Consider the following 20,390-nt stretch of genomic DNA (forward strand, 5'->3'; position numbering starts at 1 on the left):
TACTAGTGTATCTTCAAGTTCACTGATTCTTTTGTCATCTCAAATCTACTACTGATCTCATCTAGTGAATTTTTCATTTCAGTTATTGTATTTTTCAACTCCAGAATTTCTATTTGGTTTTATTTTTTAAATTTCTCTTGATTGATATTCTCTATTTGCTGAGTCACTGTCATCATTTTTTTCTTTAAACATGATTTCATTTATTTCTTTAAACATGATTTCATTTATTTCTTTGAACGTATTTATAACAGCATCTTTGAAGTTTCACCTACTAAGTACAACATCTGGGCCCATTTAATGACAGTTTCTATTGATTGCTTTTTTCCCTGAGTATGGGTCACACTTTCTTGTTCCTTTGTATGTGTCATAATTTTTGTTGAAAACTGGATATTTTGATAATATATTGGAGCAACCTTAGATTCTGATCCCCCCGCCCCTTTCACTGGGGCTTGTTCTTGCTGCTTTTTTGGTGTTGTTTTTTAGCTTCATTTGTTTAGTGACTTGCCTGGGATTATGCTATGGAGTCTGTCTTCCGTGTGGTGTGCAGCTGCTGAAATCTGTGCTCAGGTTTTTCTTTTCTTGTTTTTCTTTTTAAGACTGACTTTCTAGATATATCCTCTGTGTCAGCATAACTTAGAGATTAGCCAATCATTGATCAGAGGTTGTGCTCAAACATCTTGGGCCAGTAAATCTTCCACCTTTTGATGATGGGTCTGTGTGTCAGCCGGGGAATATATTCAAAGTTTTGGCACTTTATAAGTCATTTGAGGCTCTTATTTTCTGTTGGACCCCCTTGTGTCTCATCTGCACATGCACAAGGCCTCATGTTCAGCTAAGAATGTGTGAATAGGTGGGGCCCTCTCCATTCCCTCCTGAGTGTGAATGCAGCTTTGAGTATGTGCATAGCCTTCCAGATTGTAATGGATGTGTGGGATCTTATTAAGGCCCACAATGACTATCCTATTCTCTGGATCTCCCTGTTAATTTTCTGACTGCTCTGCTGAGTTATTGTTTCCCCCTATCCAGAATCACAACCTCAGGCAGGCTGTGATCTTGCCGTTCCCCAGCTGTCTTCCACTGAGATAGCTATTACTTCTGACTACACCCAGGGCCAAGAGAATTTTCCACGCTTCACTCCAAATCCAGTCAGCCCCTTCCAGCAGTGAAGCTGCTGGTTCTCACAGCTTGCTCTGCCCAGGTAGAACTACCTCACAGACAGAGCTGGAAGGAGGGATGTGTACAAACCCAGGCAAAAACGTCACAGACTCCCACTTATCTTAACTGAAGTTCACTAGCTTATTTTTTAAGAAATGTTTCTCAATTTGTTGTATGCCTTTGGTCAAATTTCAGAGTCCTAAAATGGTGGTTTTGACAATTTTGTCAAGCTTTATCATTATTTTTGGGAGAGCAGATTTGCTGAGCAACTTACTCCATCATTCCAAAAGTCCTGCCTCCTGTCTCTCTCTCTATGTTTACAGCATCCTCTAAACTATGGTCTCCAAATATTTTTGATCATATGACCTATAAGTTAAAAATTTTTTAATTTTTGTATTTATATCTGAATTTTATATATCTATTCACTAACTTATATGTAGTCTATTACTGTATGGTATATCATAAAACATATATGAAAATATAAGATTTTAAAGGATGAAATAAATATAAGTGAATAGAAGATTTAGCATTTTCTTCCTGAACCCAACAATTACCTGTTGCACCTCTGGGCAATATAAGCACCTGCTCCCCCACTTTGGAGTCCAATGCCCTAAACCAGGAGTTTAAACCACAGAGAGATCATAGTTTGCTGACCCCTGAAGTTAACCACTGCTGTCCAATGAAAATATAAAGTGAGTCACATGTGTAACTTTACGTTTTCTAGTGGCCACATTTAAAAAAGGAAAAAGAAACATGTAAAATTAATTTCAATAATATATTTTATTTAAACCAATATATCAAAAATATTATCTTTTCAACATGTAATCGATATTAAAAATTATTGAGATATTTTACACTACTTTTTATGCTAAGTCTTTAAAATCCAGTGTATATTTTGCACTTACAGCACATCTCAATCCATAAGCTAAATTTTTGATGGTTAAAGTGAAATGTAGTCCTGCTCAAACAATAAAGTTGTGTGTAATAGGAAAATATTTTATACTCCTTCAGTTTTAAATTTTTAATTTTAAGTTAGTTAAAATTAAATAAAATGTAAAATTCATATTCTTAGTCTAACTGTCTGCATTTCTAGTGCTCTATAGTCATATGCAGCTAGTGGCTACAGTACTGGGCAGCATACCTCTAAACTATACACACTGTGACGATTTCAAGAGTTATAAATAGCCTATAATGTAGCTGGTTGTTCAGTACTATCTACAATATTGAATTAAAGATACTTAGTATATATAAAAGCATTCAGAGGAGTAATACAAAGATCAGAGGCTCAAACTGTGGTTTCATCCTCAAGACCTATTAGTTGGCTTTCTTGGTGGGGATGCTGTGGTGTTTGTTTACCAGAACGTAGAATTACATCCACAACTTATCATAAGTACATTTACAACCATTTTATTCAACATGGACCATAACGCTACTTTATTTGACCCAGGCTATTAATTTCTCATGTGACTAAGGTCTGAAATTATGATGAAATACTTTGATTCACTGAAATGATTATTAGAAATTATTTGGTAATATTTTTTGAATAACAAAATAAACACATGGGTTTTTTTAGCCTAAAGTTGTTTGTCTTATTTAATTTCCCACTTATAATTTTAAATAAGTTATAGGTTAAAGGCAACTTAAAAATATCCATACAATTTATCTCATAAATATGAAGATATGTCATTAATCAATTGTGATTTAATTACATAATACTCTTCTTTCTAAATAAAACAGAATTTACATGGGTATATATTAGTAATATTAACAGGATTTTAAATGAATACCACCCCTAAATAAAATGATTCCATCAATCCCACAAGTCACTGTTCTCATTAGCCCATGTTACTGTCTCACCTGTGCACATATATAATTCCTACAAAATTATAATCAAATGTGAATACAACTTGATATTTCGCTTTTTCACTTAGATTATAAGTATTTTTCCATGTTGCTATACACTTTTCACATACATTGTTATTAACGACAATATATTACACCAAGAATGTCATAATTTACTCAAATACTCTCCTACCATTAGAATTTGATTGCTACCAATTCTTTACTAGTATTATTAATGTTGTAAAAAGAATAAATTAACAAATATGAAAAACAGGCTTTGTTATCAGAATTTCATAACATAATCTAGATAGCTGTGCATGTTCTATTCTGTCACAAAAACAAAGGTTAGAAACATTACTGCAAAGAATTGCGGCAGAGAGAGAGTATTGTTACCCACGTTAGAAGAGCAAGAATGTCTGTGAGTGGAATGTCTTTTAAAAAAATCATTACACCACTGTTCTCTTGTATGTTAGTATCTTTAAAGACCTTCCTTAGATCAACAACTCAATACTAAAGGTATATAATAACTACAAAATAAATATGTTCCTCAAATCATATGTAAACTGATTATATTTAAATCCTATGAATTCAAAATGAAAAGACCCTTTATCTTTTCTTGTAAATCTGAATTGTATACTTCTTCCCTTAAAATAAATCATTTAAAGTACATTCCAAATGTGTACTCCATAAACTGCTTGAAGCTTTGATTAATGATCACTCAATTCCATGAAGCTAATATCCACTGAGATTCTATGCCTTCAGTATTGTCCATCAAGTTGATTATTAAAACAATTTTCAGTGAGGATAACCCTCACTGTCCTATGTTTTGTTTTGTGAATCTGTGAAGACTGATCCAAAGAGAACATAATGTTATTTAGGCCCAGAAAGAGAAAGTCTTTTTAAGAAGTTTGCAAGTGGTGTATATATATACAAAGAGTCAACATGAAATTACATGCACATAATTTAACTTTAGGACCATTCATTTCCTCCAGCAATGGTTTTTCTGACCCGTACGTGAGTTTCAATATCTATCTCCCCAACTGGCATATTTTTCTAACTCGGTTCAAGACAGAGGTCAGGACTCTCCTCTGGGCATCTCCAATAACAAGGCCATACATGACACCCTGAGGTAACAGATCTCCTTACTACTATATTCAAAACCTTGTGAGATCTGATTATTTTAGAAATGTCACTTGCCTGTTTTAGCACCCAGAACTGGACAAAGTCTAGGAATAGTAGACAGACAGGCACAGGGACTGAATGGATTACTGGTCCTTTTAATGCCTAAGTAACAGCCTCCTCTACTGCTGTGAATAATAGGCCTGACTAAACTTCTGGATGACAAGTGGTAAAAAGTTTTTGATAATAGGAAAATGGGCATTAAAAATGATAATTATGGGGGCCGGCCCGGTGGCGCAAGCGGTTAAGTGCGCGCGATCCGCTGCGGCGGCCCGGGGTTCGCTGGTTCGGATCCCGGGCGCGCACCGACGCACTGCTTGGTAAGCCATGCTGTGGCGGCGTCCCATATAAAGTGGAGGAAGATGGGCACGGATGTTAGCCCAGGGCCGTCTTCCTCAGCAAAAAAAAAAAAAAGAGGAGGATTGGCGAATGTTAGCTCAGGGCTGATCTCCTCACAAAAAAAAAAAAAAAAAAAAAAAAATAATTATGGGCTGGCCCCGTGGCTCAGCGGTTAAGGGCGCGCGCTCTGCTACTGGCAGCCCAGGGTTCAGATCCCGGGCGCGCACCGACGCACCGCTTCTCCAGCCATGCTGAGGCTGCGTCCCACATACAGCAACTAGAAGGATGTGCAACTATGACATACAACTATCTACTGGGGCTTTGCGGGGGGCGGGGGGGGGGGGAGGAGGATTGGCAATAGATGTTAGCTCAGAGCCGGTCTTCCTCAGCAAAAAGAGGAGGATTAGCATGGCTGTTAGCTCAGGGCTGATCTTCCTCACAGAAAAAAAAAGAAAGAAAAAACAACAATAATTATTATAAGAGAAACGCAGTTTTTAAAAATATTCCAGGGTCAAAGTAGCACTGCAAGTATTTGAGGGACTTCCTCCCAAACCCCACTCCAAATATGTATCAAAGATAAAATTTAAAGAGAAAAAATTATAAACATACAGCCATGATCAAAAACTAGATGACTATCTCTGTAGACAAAAACAAACAGAAACTTGTAGCCACAGGCAGAGCTCAAGCTATACGCCTACCGAGCTCCACACCTCCAACAAGTAGGCAGAAGAAATGAGAAGTTCGACTCTCACGGGGTCATGAGGACTAACAGTCCTCCACAAAAGGCCCGGGATCAGAGCCAGGCTCGACGCTTAAAACCAAGGGCTGCAGTGGGACTCTACCGCCTGTGCAAAAACATGTACAAAGTGAGAAGGCTACTGCCTGAGGCTACAGCTTATAAAATATTACGTATCTGAGATGTTAAGAGGCCATGGTTTCAGCCCCACAGCGAGACCAGGCCAAGCAATCCGCAGGCTTGGTATCTGGATCTGCAATGGCCTCAATATAACCTCAGGAGGGAGCCCTAAGCTGCCTATATAAGGCCTTGTTCTCGTCTAGGTATCTCAGGGAAAGGAGAAAAGGCCACTGGAAAGCCCCTAGGGAGGGGTGAATAAAAAGGAGAGAGAAACTCCCACTCAAGATGAACCCGAAAACTAAAATTCTACCTAAAGAAATATAACATTTTAATTATGAAAGAGAAATTACTTCCTTCATGGTGTAACCACCTACATGCAGTTCTTCATAATAATCTCAAAGTGTAAAACATTTTTATATCACAATGATGGGTTTGAAGCAGACATACAACCTGCACAACAGTACACAGGGGTCCTGCTTTAAGAGTCTATAACAACTTCTGGGTACAATTTTAATTAAATTAATCCTGTGGTCCATATTACCAAAGCTGGCATACCCCAAATCATCTTGTTCTCAACTTCCAGAAATCTACTGTTGCCGACTTCGATGAGCCCAGGGAATTATTTATAGTAACCTCAAATCATGCTTAGTGTAGTCCCAAGACAACTAGAACTATGGTGGCTCGGGTATTCTCTAGGGTGGACTCAGTACATATCTAAAGACCATGAAACCAAATAGGCCCCTCAGCTTCCTTGTATTTTTTAAACAGCTTTATTGAGGTATAACTGCTATACAAAGAACTGTTTTTTTTTTTTTTTTTAATAACCCTACAGCTGTGGAGAGAATCAACAAGTAATTATTTCTCTCGTACATTTTATTTAAGGCATTTCAGAAAAATAATTTAGAGGGAATATATATTCAGGGGTACTCCAAAAGAAGACCGTAAATTAAGTTGAAAGTAGGTATAAGAATTATTTATGATTTTGGCTTAACGTAAGGATAAAACCTCCACTGAGTACTATTATCCAAAAACTTAACAGGTAGTTTCATAATCCCCATTGTTAGACATAAATAAAACAGGCTGGATGACCACCTGTTGGGAGAGCTACAGAAGAGATTCCTAAATGAGGAAACAGGTTAGATATTGGTGAGGTCTTTTCCAACCTCAGGATTCTATTATCAGTTCTTTAATTTTTGTTTTTGTTATTTGTTTCCCCTTAGCATAGAATTTTTAACATCTCTGACCCCAGTGCAATTTCTTTCTTATGCCAAGACCATTCAAAACAACAGCTAGGTAAACGAACCATCAATATTAAGACCTACTTCTTTTCCTCAGTTGCTTGTGAAATTACAAAAGGCAAAGGCAAAACGACTGGCAATTAATTACACAGTCCAAAGGAAAGCAGTACTTATCGGGAGCTACGTAGAGGTGGCAGAGGCGGCTAGTAAAAAAGGGTGACTTTGGAATCCCTGACTGATATTATAGAGAGCCCAAAGAGTGGCACACAAATAGAACTGCATTTGGAAATTTCTTTTTAAAATCATTTAATTAAAGATATTATAATAATCAAAATAGATGGCAGTAGAGAATATAGTGAATATTTCATGGCTAGCAATATACTTGATGGATGAGTTTCAGACTAAATAGGGAGAACAGGTAACCTCAAAGTTAAAAATTACAAAGTAGGAACACTGGTGATTTCTTGGTCAAAGCATCATTAAAGACCTAATATATTAAGTTAAAACACTTTGAGAATTATAAAACATAACAGGCAAGTCAGCAAAAGTAAATGACCAATTTGAATTAAACTCATTACCTGAAAACACCCTTAGCAGACAAGCCTCTACACATGGGCGTTCCAAACCCATTGTCCCTTACAAGAGCAGCATGGACCATACCAATAGCCTTCAGAGGCCAAAGAAAAGAATGGACAAAACATACAGACAACTAACTAGGAAGATGATATCTAGCACAATTGGAACAATCTAAAAACAAAACAAAACAACAAAAACTACGCTGGATTAAAATACAAAGGAAAAAAATGAAAACTACAAACCACGTCCCTGACAAAATGGAAACTAATCAATTATTTTATCCAAAAATATTTAGATATATCTATACAACACAGAAATGTTAATTCTCTAAGGCTGTGCTACCCAATGTGGTAGCCATTAGCCATACCTGAGCACTTGAAATGTGCCAGTACAACTCAGAAACCAAATTTTTAACTTTATTTGAATAATTTATCTTTAAATTTAAAAAATGATACTTGATTCAGTTACTGGAAAGCTTTTAAGTATACTAGGAAGAATTTGGGTACATGAATCTACTTGTTAGTTGCACATTCTATGAAATCTCAATATAGGTCAAGTATTTTCAACCAAAATTTAGTATCTGAATTGAAGTGTGCTAGAAGTATAAATGTAAAATACATACGAGATTTTAAAGACTTAGTAAAAAAGCTAGAATGTGAAATGTCTCATTAACAATTTTTAAAAATGTGATTACACATTGAAATAATGGTTTTGATACACTGGATTAAGTAAAATATATTATTAAAATTAATTTCTCCTGTTTGTTTTTTACTTTTGTTTTTGGTGAGGAAGACTAGCCCTGAGCCAACATCTGCTGCCAATCCTCCTCTTTTTGCTGAAGAAGATTGGCCCTGGGCTAATATCCATGCCGATCTTCCTCTACTTTATATGTGGGACGCCTGCCACACAGCATGGCTTGATGAGCAGTGAGTAGGCCTGCACCTGGGATCTGAACCTGTGAACCCCGGGCCACCTAAGTGGAGTGCATAATCACTATGCCACCGGGCCGGCCCCTGTTTTTTACTTTTTTAGATGTGGCTTTTAGAAAATTTTAAATTACACACATGGCTTGTATTATATATCTATCACACAGTGCTGCTCTAAAGGATCAATGGCTTGAAAAAGTCTGTCATCTGTCAAAAATCTGAAATATATGTCAGTCAGGATTTCTAAGTAAAATATTACCTTATCTCCTAGTGTCACAAAATATTACTTTAGTCTACTCAGAATTTGTATACTTATATATTCCAAAGTCACTTGTATCCTCTTCACACAGAGGACTGTTACAAATGATTACAGAGTATCCTCCGAGTTACTGCAAACTATGGTAATATTTAATGGTCATTCCACCATCCAGAGTAAGTAATCAAGTAACTGAAGGATGCTAATTCATCAAAGATTTCTTGATTCCTTTTATATCTGGATTCTCTCACCTATATGTTAAATAATGCTTTTGCTTCAATGAGAGCTAAATAAGGATCTCTAGTATAGCAAAGATTTTTATAAGACTAATTTTATAGGACAATTTTATGTTTGTGTGTGTGTGTATAAAAGCTTATAAATTTTCCTCTGGAAAAAAAACATCAGAACTACATGCCTTCACAGTGTTTCTCCAACCTTTTTCAGACCATGGCATTCCACAGAAAATTATGCTTAGAAGATGCACTGGAGTGACTGGTAAGCCCACTCAAGGGAGGGCGGGCTTTCTCAGCACACTTGCTTGCAGCACACCGACTGGGAAGCTTGGTCTTAAAGGTCCCCACAAAACACAGCAAAAAATCTCTGACCCGTGTTTTATTTTCACCTGACTCACATTTTATTCTTACTTATGCCTACAGTTGTGAAAATACAACCCCTCAACATTTTTAACGACAATGTCCAAAGAAAGCCACAAGAGGGAGATAGTACTCCATTACCATTTATATTTGTATTTATGCATTTTTTCTGTGTACATTTCCCTCTCCCTGTGTATACCCGCTTTCTTCCTCACTGGTATTCTCAGCTTTGGCCTCTATCCCTAACATTTATTCTGGTTCCTCTGGCATTCTGCTATAACTAGCTTTATTACAGAAATATTATATCATAAATATTTTTATGATCCTTATTTTTCATATTAAAAGCAAGTAGATAACTGGAATATTTTCTTCTAGTTCAATATTTTCCTACCTCTCTAAAATTAAGATAGTTTTTACTTATATATATTTTTCTCCCATAGGTAAAAAGTCTTTTAAAAATTTGCTACCCATAAAGTAGTAAGTACTCCAAAAGTCATTTACTGGAATACATTCTGTTCCTTTGTAACACCATAGATTTGCTTCATGTTGATATCCCTCCAAACTTCTCTGGAACTCTTCTTTGAGAACAGTCCCCAAACCAATTTACAAGCCTAACATGAAATTTATGTTCAGATCTCTATCAATCCAATCTGCATCTACCCCAGCTTGCTAACCCAATTTAGTCACCAAATTTAGCTCCAAATGACTGTTAGCTATAGCTAAGAATCAAATCCATCTTGAAGATTTACTACTAATGAGGATAATCTGCCAAATATGCTGCAGGCTTTGAAGGCAATTCAAAATAAGAAGTTTCAATGATGTTTTGAGACATGGCAGCATTGCTGAAAACCTGTGAAGCTTTCCACAATAACTAAATTCAAGATCAATCTAATTTACTCTAAGTTTAACCTTATATACTTCCAGAGATGTGATATGAAAAGTCACACATTAATTCTGTATAACTACTACAGAACTGAACAGCATGACAATCATTTGGACTTTATAAAAGGTTTAAACTAAAATGCTTTATTTAAACACAGGAAATCTATTTCCTACTGTAGATAAAATGTCCATACAAAAACACTATAAGATATGATATACTTGTCTACAACTAAAATCCCAATTTCCAGTCATCCTGCCTTATACATACATATATTAATTTCCTTAAATCAAATTTAACCACCAACTGTTAACACAAAATACTACTTAAAGTCAGAGAAGAACCTAAATACTAATCTTTTATCTGTTAACTAAAAATGTGGTAATCGAAAATAACTGCTAATGAGATTTGCAATTTTTTTTTTAATTCCCAAAAGTCAAAGGCTTTTTGGTAGTGTATAAATTCAAGTGGTCATGGGATAGCTTTTTAGTCCTTAAAGACTGCTAGAAATAAGAAGTTTCTTCCTTAGCAGGCATGTGTATAGACCCTAGGATTTCTCTGTGGTCTGTTCAGACCTTCCCAGTACAGGGAATCTTTCTGGTCTTAACTCATTTTTTTGGGTGAGGAAGATCGGCCCTGAGCCAACATCTGTTGCCAATCTTCCTCTTTTTGCTTGAGGAAGACTGTCCCTGAGCTAACATCTATGCCAATCTTCCTCTCTTTTGTAGGTGGGACGCTGCCACAGCATGGCTTGATGAGCTGTGTGTGGGTCCACGCCTGGGAACCGAACCGGCAGGCCCTGGGCTGCTGAAGCAGAGCATGCAAGCTTAACCACTACAGCACCCGGACAGTCCCCTGGGCTTAACTCATTTTGACTACTGCTCACTGTACATGCCACAGTAGACATGTAGCTTTTTAAAATTCCTGTGCCTTCTATAACCAGGAGTTGTATGTATTCCAGAATTTGTTTAACTAAGGAAATTACTCCCTTTTAGAATTGTAGTGTTTGTTCTCAGTGGCATTTTATACGGCTTCTTTTCCATTTTAATACTGCTGCTTATACTATGACATGCCCTTTATTTAATTCTTGACCTTAGACTCTTGCCTCTAATATTTAATTCAAATTCTATTAGCTGACTGTGTAGCTGCAGAGAGCTTTATACCTACTGCCTCACTGGCACTAAAATGGGATCCGTCTAACAATGAAGCATATTATGTTATACACTTATTCTCTCTAACCAGAAACGTGGACCGTGGCACGCCCTTGCCTTTGCAACATGCCTGATTACATATGAAATTCCAGCTGCTGGACGATGGTAACCAGAAATGCTTACTGAAGAAGTGAATGAAGCCTAACCTTATTTAATTTAGTATTAAGGAGGATGGGAATGAGACACAAATTCTGGATTAAATTTCTAATTAAGTCCTAATGACACTCTTAGACAAAAATTTCAGTGAATATAAGTAAGAAACCCAAATATTTAACTCTTAAAATGAATAGTATGATGTTACTTAAAACACAGCAATCATATTTTTTTGTGTGAGGAAGACTGGCCTGAGCGAACATCCGATGTCAATCCTCCTCTTTTTGCCGGGAAGATTGGCCCTGGGCTAACATCCGTGCCCATCTTCCTCTATTTTATCTGGGACGCCGCCACAGCATGGCTTGACAAGTGGTGCGTCGGTGCACGCCCGGGATCCGAACCGGCGAACCCCAGGCTGCCGAAGCGGAGTGCTCGCACTTACCCGCTACGCCACCAGGCCGGCCCTCAGTAATCATGTTTCTACATTCATTACTAAAGGACCCATCTTTCACAAGTGTTTTCATGAAAATAAAGAAAGGTTTTTGAAAATATATGTGATTATAGCTTCATTATAAAATGGTCTAGGGTCCTGCGTCACCCAATCAGAAGTCTCTCATCTCACTGCAACTCCTTTCTTCCATCTCTGCACACCGCTATACAAGACAGGTGTGGAATTATTTTTTATTCTGGGTGGAATTAATTGATGTCATTACTGTCCAAATAGACTCAATAATGCCTGACTTAGAAAAAGATTCCCAAGACCGTATAGCAGCAGTTTGTGGAATAAGTAGTTCATCGACAGAAAACAAAACCAAGCTGAGAACAGGCTTAATATACATATCAGGCATTTTATCAAACTACTTGTATTGGTGTTATTGTAACTGCCGCGTAAGTTCTCCACTCAGCAACCATCACATCAAACGTCGACCCTCCTCTCGACTCCACCCTCTGTCTCATTCCTGACACTGAATAAAACACATGATTTTTAAATTCATCACGTTACACCAATCCCTGGGTAAACTGGTGACCTATACAAAACGATTTTAGAATATATGTCTAAGAGTAATTGTAATAACAGAGGCCAATTCCAATTTCCCAGTTCAACTTAGGGTACATCTATGAATAATAAAAGATAAAACATTCTAGGAGTGTTCTCATAAATACTGTAAAGAAAAAAAAAAACTCAGAACAGCATAAAAGGAAACTTAGAACTATGAGGATTTCTGTTCCATCAGTTCTAGATTATGTGGCAAAATTTTCACAATAGACTTGCTTCTTCCCATAAAATATGACCAGGCAACCTCCGCTAACTAGTGTGTACATAAGAAAAGTAAACCAACGTTACGATAGTCAATCCGAAGCAAAGATGTATACAATTAAACAAGTATTTATTCAGCTCTAGTTTATACAATTAAACTAGTATTTATTAACTCTATGCATGATACGCCTACATCAGAAATATAAATGACTAGAAGAACACAGACTGAACTATATTCAGCTAACACCACAAGCTCAGTGCAATCCACCACAAGATTCATTGGAGATAACTGATAATCACAGTACAGGCTCACCAGTCATTTAGGAAAGAGATCTTCATCTTTATTTCTAAAAATGACTATGACAGGGTTTGAGAAGGCCCCATTAATGACTTGATGCTTTTTCGCATCCAAAAATACCGAGAGGACACAGAAGTCAGGTAGATAGAGATCAAATACCACCTTTATTGCTGAAAAGCTACTGGAGAATTTAGATTGGGTATGAAGGCCAAATGGGCTCGCTAGCAATTTCTGCCCTCCCTTATCCAGTCTAGACTTTGAGATAGCACGCCTAAGAGCAAGTCTGGCCAGGATAATTGCTTTACTGGTCTGGGGCAGAGAGGAGCAGAGAAGAGACTGATTCCCACAGCTTATGGTTTTTTGATTGATTAACTCTCCCCAATCAAGAAAACAGACCAAAGGCAGTCACCCTCTAACAAGGTAACTCACTCCTCCAAGGAAAGATGGCAGACGTGGGTCAAGAGACCAGCAGTGCTTCTTGAGGGCAGTCCCTGCCCCCGGTCAGGATGAGTGGGCAGTGACTGTCCTTCCCTTATGCAGGCTGCTACTCTGCACACTTAAAATACTAATTGAAAGAGCTTAAAAGATGTATTAATTCTGATGAAAAAATTAAAATCCAACATTTAGTAAGCAAATGTCACTTAATAATAGCTTTTCTTCTTTTAACCAAGTTTCAGCCTTCATTTGAATGTAAGGATGCAGTTATAAATAAATTTTATAAGAGAAAGAAGCACATTTTCTAGCTCTATTAATAGGAATCTGTAATGACTGACTGGCACCAGGAAGACTACTCTGACTTCGTCAGAAAGTAAACACTGCAAAACTTAAAATAACTTAGCTTAACGCGATTTCAATTCACAGATTTTTTTAACGACTATGAAGTACTTATTGTTGGCTAGAACACTGTACAAAGTATGGAAAGTCACGGTCTCAAAAGACAATGAAAAAAAAATACAGAATTGCCATTGACCCCACAAGAAATACAGGAGTTCAAGGAGCAGGAGCTGTTAGAGGAAACATAAATGTGTGGGGACCTAGAATTTAAGTTACTAACGAAAGATATTTCAATACATCTTTTTTCCCACACACCTCTAATCTTCTACCCTATCTCCTCTGAAAAGATGCAAAATCCAAACTGGAATGCCTATGGACAATTAAAGTCATTCTAAAAATAGGCTGAACCTCTGGTATGTCACTTCTATGCACCCCTCCCCCAAAGACTTCTGGAATCCCTTCCAAAGCTTCTAGAACCAATTTGAAATCTAGGAATATATGGAAAGGGATTCCTTCACTGTATGAGGGCTATAAAAGGCAATATATAAACATAACCTATTGAGTAAAAACTGTCAAGCAACTACTCATTCAGGGAATTACTCTTTAGGTTTAGTTACCATATTTATATTTTTTCATTCAATAAATATTTAAGCATCTACTATGTGACTAACTATGAAGTAAATAAATAAAGAAGATACCATTTGTCCTAAAAACAAGGCAACTTGCCCAAGGTCAGAAGTCAGAAAGTGGCCTGGTCCAAGTTCTAAAAGTCATCGATTGTTCCAATTATAGAGTTTAGAAAGGGACTGAGCTATCTTAGACCCGGTAGAAGGGGGTAAAGTGGACGCCACATTCAGTCACTTCCACCCCTGGCTTCTAGTTTAGGGTGTGGATATCTCAAAAGAATTTTTTATATTAATTGTCTCCAGTTCTTCCCCTCCTTCTCTGCTGAACCCAGTCTAACTAGACTGTTGATCTCACCACTCCACTGAAACAGCTCTTTCGCGGTAGCCAGTGACTTCCACGCTGTTAAATTCAACAGGCAATTCTCAGAATTCATCTTATCTGAATTATCATCAGCATTTAACCCAGCTGGTCACTTCCTCCTCTTAAAAATACTTTCTCCACTTGACTTGAAAGAGACCATCTTTTCTTGGTTTGCCTCCTACTTCACTGGCTATTCTTTCTCCAACCTCTTTGCTGGTTCCTCTTCATCTCCCTGACTCTTCAAGTTTGGCATCGCCATGGCTTAGCTCCCACATCTCTCTTTTCTCTTTTTACATTCACTCCCCTGGTGAACTTACCCAGCCAGTTTCATGGCTTCAATTTACCTTCTAAGTGGCAGGGACTCCCAAATTTATATCTACAGCCCAAACTTTTCTCCTTGTAACTCCAGACTTGTATAACCAACTGCCTATAGGCCAGTTCAACTTGAATACTTAATCGACACCTCAAATTTAGCATGACCTAAACCAAATTCCTGATTTCCCCCCAACCAAACCTGCTTCTATTCCAGGCTTCTCCATCTCAGTAAGTGGCAACTGCAATTAGACAAGCATTTATTCAGTTACTGAGGCCAAAAGCTTTAGAACTAGCCTCAACTTTTCTTTTTATTTTCTCTCACATCCCACATTCAATCAATAGAATCCAGTCAGCTCTATGTTCGAATTAAATCCAGAATCTGACCACTTTGCACCATCCAGGTCCACTCTACATTCTATACCACAAATATCCCTCTAAGTAACTAATGACATACATACAGACAATCCTCAGCACAATAAAGTGATCATTTTGAAATTTAAGTCAAATCATGTACCTCTTGGGTTCAACCACCGCCCCCCGAAGTAGATCCCCAACTTGCTTATAAGTAAGAGCCCAAGTTTTTACAATGGCTTACGAAGCCCTACAATACCTTGCCCTGACCCCCAGGACTCTAATCTCATCTCTTATTACCGTCCTCCTCGTTCACCCTGCCCCAGTCACACTGGCTGCCTTGCTATTCCTCAAACTCTAAGCAAGCTCCCACCTCAAGGCTTTTGCACATACTTTCTGCCCTTCCTGAATACTCTTCCCCCACTTATCAACGTGGCTCCTTCCCTTTCCTTCAGAGGCCTTCTCTGACAATCTGACATTTATCTTTACTTGTTTGGTTGTTTACTGTTTCCCCCTACTAAAATGTGAGTTTCATGAGGCTAGGGGTTTTGTTATACATACTGGCCAACTCCCAGTGCTTAAAAGTTAGTAGGTACCAAATAAACCTCTCTTGAATGAACAACAAAACTAATGAGTGCATAGAGCCAGTCCACCACTCTGAGTAACCTACCTACTTTGTCCTGGTCCCTCTTGTCTGGTTAGTCACCAAAAGACTGGTTGGTTCTGGCCTGAAAATTACACATTAAGGACCTAAGACAGGCTGCATTTGTCTCTACCAAATTTCTGGTCCTCTGACAGTCTTCTAAGAAAGTTAAGATTCAATATAATGTAGAGAACTTATTCCAATCAGTTTCTCTGCTTAGGTAGAATAAAATTTCTTCTAGCATTCTTGCCAATTTCAACACAGCTAGGTAGAGAAACACAGATTAAAACAATTTTCTGAATCCTTCTTTCCAAATTCTATCTTGACATAGAATCTTCTCGATTATCTATGCGACTTTATTTTCTCATTTTTGCCCATATAGTTAAGTGCTCTGGTTGTTCACACTGCCTAATTAACCCTGCAAATTAAATTCCATGAAATTCTAAAGGAAAATTCTATGAGTTCATATGAAAGCTAGATTACATAATTTAAAATTTAAACTACTGCTACTAAATTTCTGTATTCCCTTAAAGGGGCTTAATTTTCCACGAATAATTGGAAAGCATCTTCGAGATCTTTGGATAGGTTATGCATAAAACTCTCTCTAGCTACAGAATTTAATCAATCATGATAAATTCTAACAAATATTCTCAATATTAAAGGCATTCTTAAAAGTCTTCAGAGTTATATTTTCACTAATGATTTTTACATATATTGCATCATCACTTACTTTGAAAATGAGATATATTTTGTCTCTATGAGCAGGAAGTGGCGCCAGGTAAAGATAATTAATACAGACAGTTATTATACAATTGTTTGCATATAAGAATTTGAAATGTGAAATGCTTATACTTTACAACTCTTACAAAAATGAAACTGTTAAAATCGCGCTGCCATGGGAACAGCAATTTTATATTCAATTATATTTAATTGAACTGTTAACTTCCATTTAGTGTTAAGCTCAACAGTTCACACAAATTTATGATAACCTATAGGGGGAAAATGTACATTTCACATCTAGTCAGGTGAAGTGTGACTTAAATGACAATTGTTGGAAAACTTTAATTTTTTTTTTACCCCCATAACTATTCAAAGCATTTTATGAAAGGCTCAATCAGACCGTGTGAAATTCTAAGTCTTTCACCTCATAATCCTTAAATCAGTGAAACATCATCTTCTCCTTGACAGTGGGATTCAGATAGAGACTGGATATCTACCCTCACTCACCACTCCCAATGTAGAAGAGCAACAAACGGACCTTACAAGTTAGTTTCACGCTAAACAAGGAAAGAAAACGAAACGAAAGGAAAAGAAAAAAAGAGACAACGATCCTGCGCTCCTGGTTGGGCTTCTCTTCCTGTAGCACCCCAAGTGCCCCTACTGCCCAGAACACCTAACAGCTCCTTCTCTGAGTTCCAGGACCCACATGGTAGAGGCTTCAAGTTCCAACAGATTTCTAAACTGTGATACAAATCCCGATCCAATAGGCTAAACAGATTCCAAAGTACAGTGCAAGAGAAACTTCTGCAACACAGACGCCGACCAAAATGCACTCCTATTTTCCCGGAAAGGCAGAGGAAAGGAGGCAGCTAAAATAAGGGTAAGTGTAATTGGGAAGGTGAAAATTGAGAGACCTGGCTACTCTTTCTCACATTCAGGAGGCAGGAAAGGAAAGGTTGCTGTAAAAGGTCTACCCACACCCTCTTCCTTCTTCCTCCAGCACAGGTGGGTGGAGAGATCTCCCCAGGATGGCAGAGGTTAGAGAAGGTATCACCGCCACCCCAGGCTGGTGGCACCGTCCAGCCTGTCACTGAGACCGAAACTTGAGATGGGGACAGGGCGTGAGGAATGGGGAAGGCAGACAGTTCCTTCTGAGGCTGGGGTCCCGAGGAGACCCTGGTGGACCGGGCAGAGGAGGGCAGCCAGAGCCCAGAATGCCCAAGTCCTGCCCACCAGGCTCCCTCGGAGGAAACGGGGTCAAAGCCCGCCCCACCCCCCTTTCCGCCCCGATCCGCACGTTTCTGCCCCGCAGGCGCCGAGGAGGCGCAGCCCCCGAGCGGGCCGGCGGCCCGGCTCACCTGCTGGACCCCCAGGAACTCGTAGAAGTTGAGCTGCACCTCCTCCACCAAGTCGAACAACTCCAGGTCTCCGCTCTCCCAGGCGCGCGCCGGCCCCGCGGCCGCCAGCAGCAGCAGCAGCAGCAGCGACAGCAGCGGCGGCGGGCACGGCGCGAGCCGGAGCCGGCGGCGCCGAGGAAGCCGGGCCGGCCCGAAGCAGGGAGCCGTCATCGCGCTGGGCTGGGGAAGGTCACCCGCCACGCAGCGCCGCCGGCCGAGACCGGGGACGTGGCGGGCAGCGCGGGCTGTGGGAACCGTGCCTGTCCGTCAGAGGCAGGGCGGCCGCCCCGCAGTCGCCCGCCCGGCGGCCCGGCCCAGCGGCCCGGCGGGAGGGCGGGGGCGGCGGCAACGGGCGGACCGGCGGCGGGTGCGCGGGCGGGGCGGCAGCCGCTCTCCCTTCCGCGGACCCTCGCCCCCAGGCCTACAAACAGCTGGAGAGCCAGCGCCGGCGCCGAGGCTGCAGACCGGGAGAGGCTCCCCCTGGCCTCAGCCTATCCCCGGCCTCGCTTCCGGTGACATCACGTCTCCTAGCAACCGCGGGTGAGGGGGCGGGGCCGGAAGTCGGGAAGCCAGGCGCCGGAGATCAGGGCCTCGGAGAAATGCCTCTCAGTTGATGGCGGGCACGGAGGAGCTGGGTGTGTGTTTACACGGATTAAGAGACACGGATGGTTATACACATCGTGTGTCTCCCTGGAACATCCCAATATAGATTTCCCCTGAAACAGCTACCCTCTTACACTCTCTCAGGTATTGAAAACTAAAAGCATATCTGAAGACTGATTTACGGATTATGGCCTCTCTTCTGTACATTTGATTATTCCATCAGCAAAGATATAGGAGGAGTTGAACCCAGGGCCTGAAAGAGGAGAATCTAGTAAGTAGCCTGGAGTATCCTTTTGAGAGAAGTGAAGCAGAAGTGTGTCAAAATTGACTATAGTGGAGCCATTTTAAAATGGAGTCAGAGCTGCCTTTCCAGAGAAACTGCTTTGCTGTCTTGAAGCTTGGACTGGGCCCACATGGATTGTTTTACAAGCAATTGTTTGAGAAGTCAGCAGGAGAACAGACATCCTGATCACAAAGACTGAGCATTGTGGACTTTGTGAAGATAGCATCAATAGTCAGTCAATGTTCAGCCAAGACGGGCTCTCTTCCTCCAACTCTAATTAAAATTCTTTGTAATACAACCTCCCTTCTTTGCCTTTAAAAGCCCCTGACTTTTACTCCCTGGTGGGACACTCTGTGGGTTTCTACCTGAATTTGTGCTCCCCAAATTGCAATTCTTGAGACTCCAAATAAACTCTTTGCTTCTCTTGCAGTTTATGCCTTTCGTTTGTTGACAAATAGAATTCGAACCAAGATAAAAAGTATACTTCTAATTATGAATTAATATTTACAGGCATAATTCCATAAAATAGGTAGCCTGGTAGAAATTAATGAGCATGACTCAATCATAGTCTTAAGGGAAATAGAGTTTATCCATTTTAGCCCACTTCCAATTGGGATTCCTTTCTCAATTGAGGTCTATTTTTAAAGACATTTGGGCTAAAAGCCTCCTTTCTTTCCCACCAATGTCTCACCTCCTACTCTTACATTGATTCTATTCAGTCTCTTTTTAATTTTTTTCCTCCACCACTACTGCTTTCTCTGGCGTGAACCTTATTTTCTTCTTAGCCTTCTCACATTTCTCCGTGACTCCCTACTCCTGTTGAGTAAGTAGAAGGGAACAAAACATATTTGTATAACTCAGGGTGCTTACCCAGTTTTGAAAGTTTGACCTTATGCTTTTCCCATCTTGGATCCAGCCAGTTAAACTAAGCTCAATAGGATAATGATAAAGCTACTTTTGCTTTCATAGTAAGAATATATTATGTCAGAAAATATATTATGTCAGGTAGAAAAATAGTATCTAGGAAGTAAATCTTACTGAAGAAATCCTTCTGTTATTGCAGTTTTAAAAATGGTTTTAAATAGTCATAAATGAATGCAAATATATTGTGCTTAAAAATAATATATATGCTTGAATTAACCACATTCTAAATTCATCATGAGGCTTACCTTTCAAAGATACAGGAGTAGGGGTGATACCGAACCTCCTCAAGTTCATGTGCCTGATGCCCAGCAAGCCAAACACTGAGACACTCGTGCTTGGAGATGAGAAAGATTTATTCGAATTGGCCAAAACGAGTAGGTGGGAGCCTGGGTTCGCTCAAATCCACCTCCCCAAGAACAGAAAGCACGGGGGTTTATAGAGCTAAGGGGCTTGGCAGGAGGGGCTTCAGGGAAACAAAGGGGTCGCTACCAATAAGCCTCTGGGCAATCTGATTTCTGGGCTTCAACAGCTGCTGAGGGCCTGCCATCCAGTGATTGGCCATGGGTGATCGCAACCTCCCTGAAGGCATTCTCTTTCTCCTGCAACACGAGCTCACAGAGACTCCTGAGTCACCCCTCAGATTAAACAGGAAAAACAGCAAATTGGTGTCATATCTATAGTACCCCTCGGATA

At 39.5% G+C, this 20,390-nt stretch overlaps 1 protein-coding gene across 1 annotated transcript in view; it reads right to left on the reverse strand.

Annotated features, from left to right (window-relative positions):
• The window catches only part of DNAJC1 (DnaJ heat shock protein family (Hsp40) member C1), a 227,861-nt gene extending 209,516 nt beyond the window's left edge, over window positions 1–18,345 (reverse strand). The window contains exon 1 of the mRNA XM_058532553.1: window positions 17,849–18,345. Coding sequence (XP_058388536.1) covers window positions 17,849–18,058 — 210 coding nt within the window. The 5' untranslated portion in view covers window positions 18,059–18,345. The remainder of the gene's footprint in view (window positions 1–17,848) is intronic.
• Between the last annotated feature and the right edge of the window lie 2,045 nt (window positions 18,346–20,390).

This window comes from Diceros bicornis, chromosome 36 (assembly GCF_020826845.1).
Source record: "Diceros bicornis minor isolate mBicDic1 chromosome 36, mDicBic1.mat.cur, whole genome shotgun sequence".
NCBI lineage: Eukaryota > Metazoa > Chordata > Mammalia > Perissodactyla > Rhinocerotidae > Diceros > Diceros bicornis.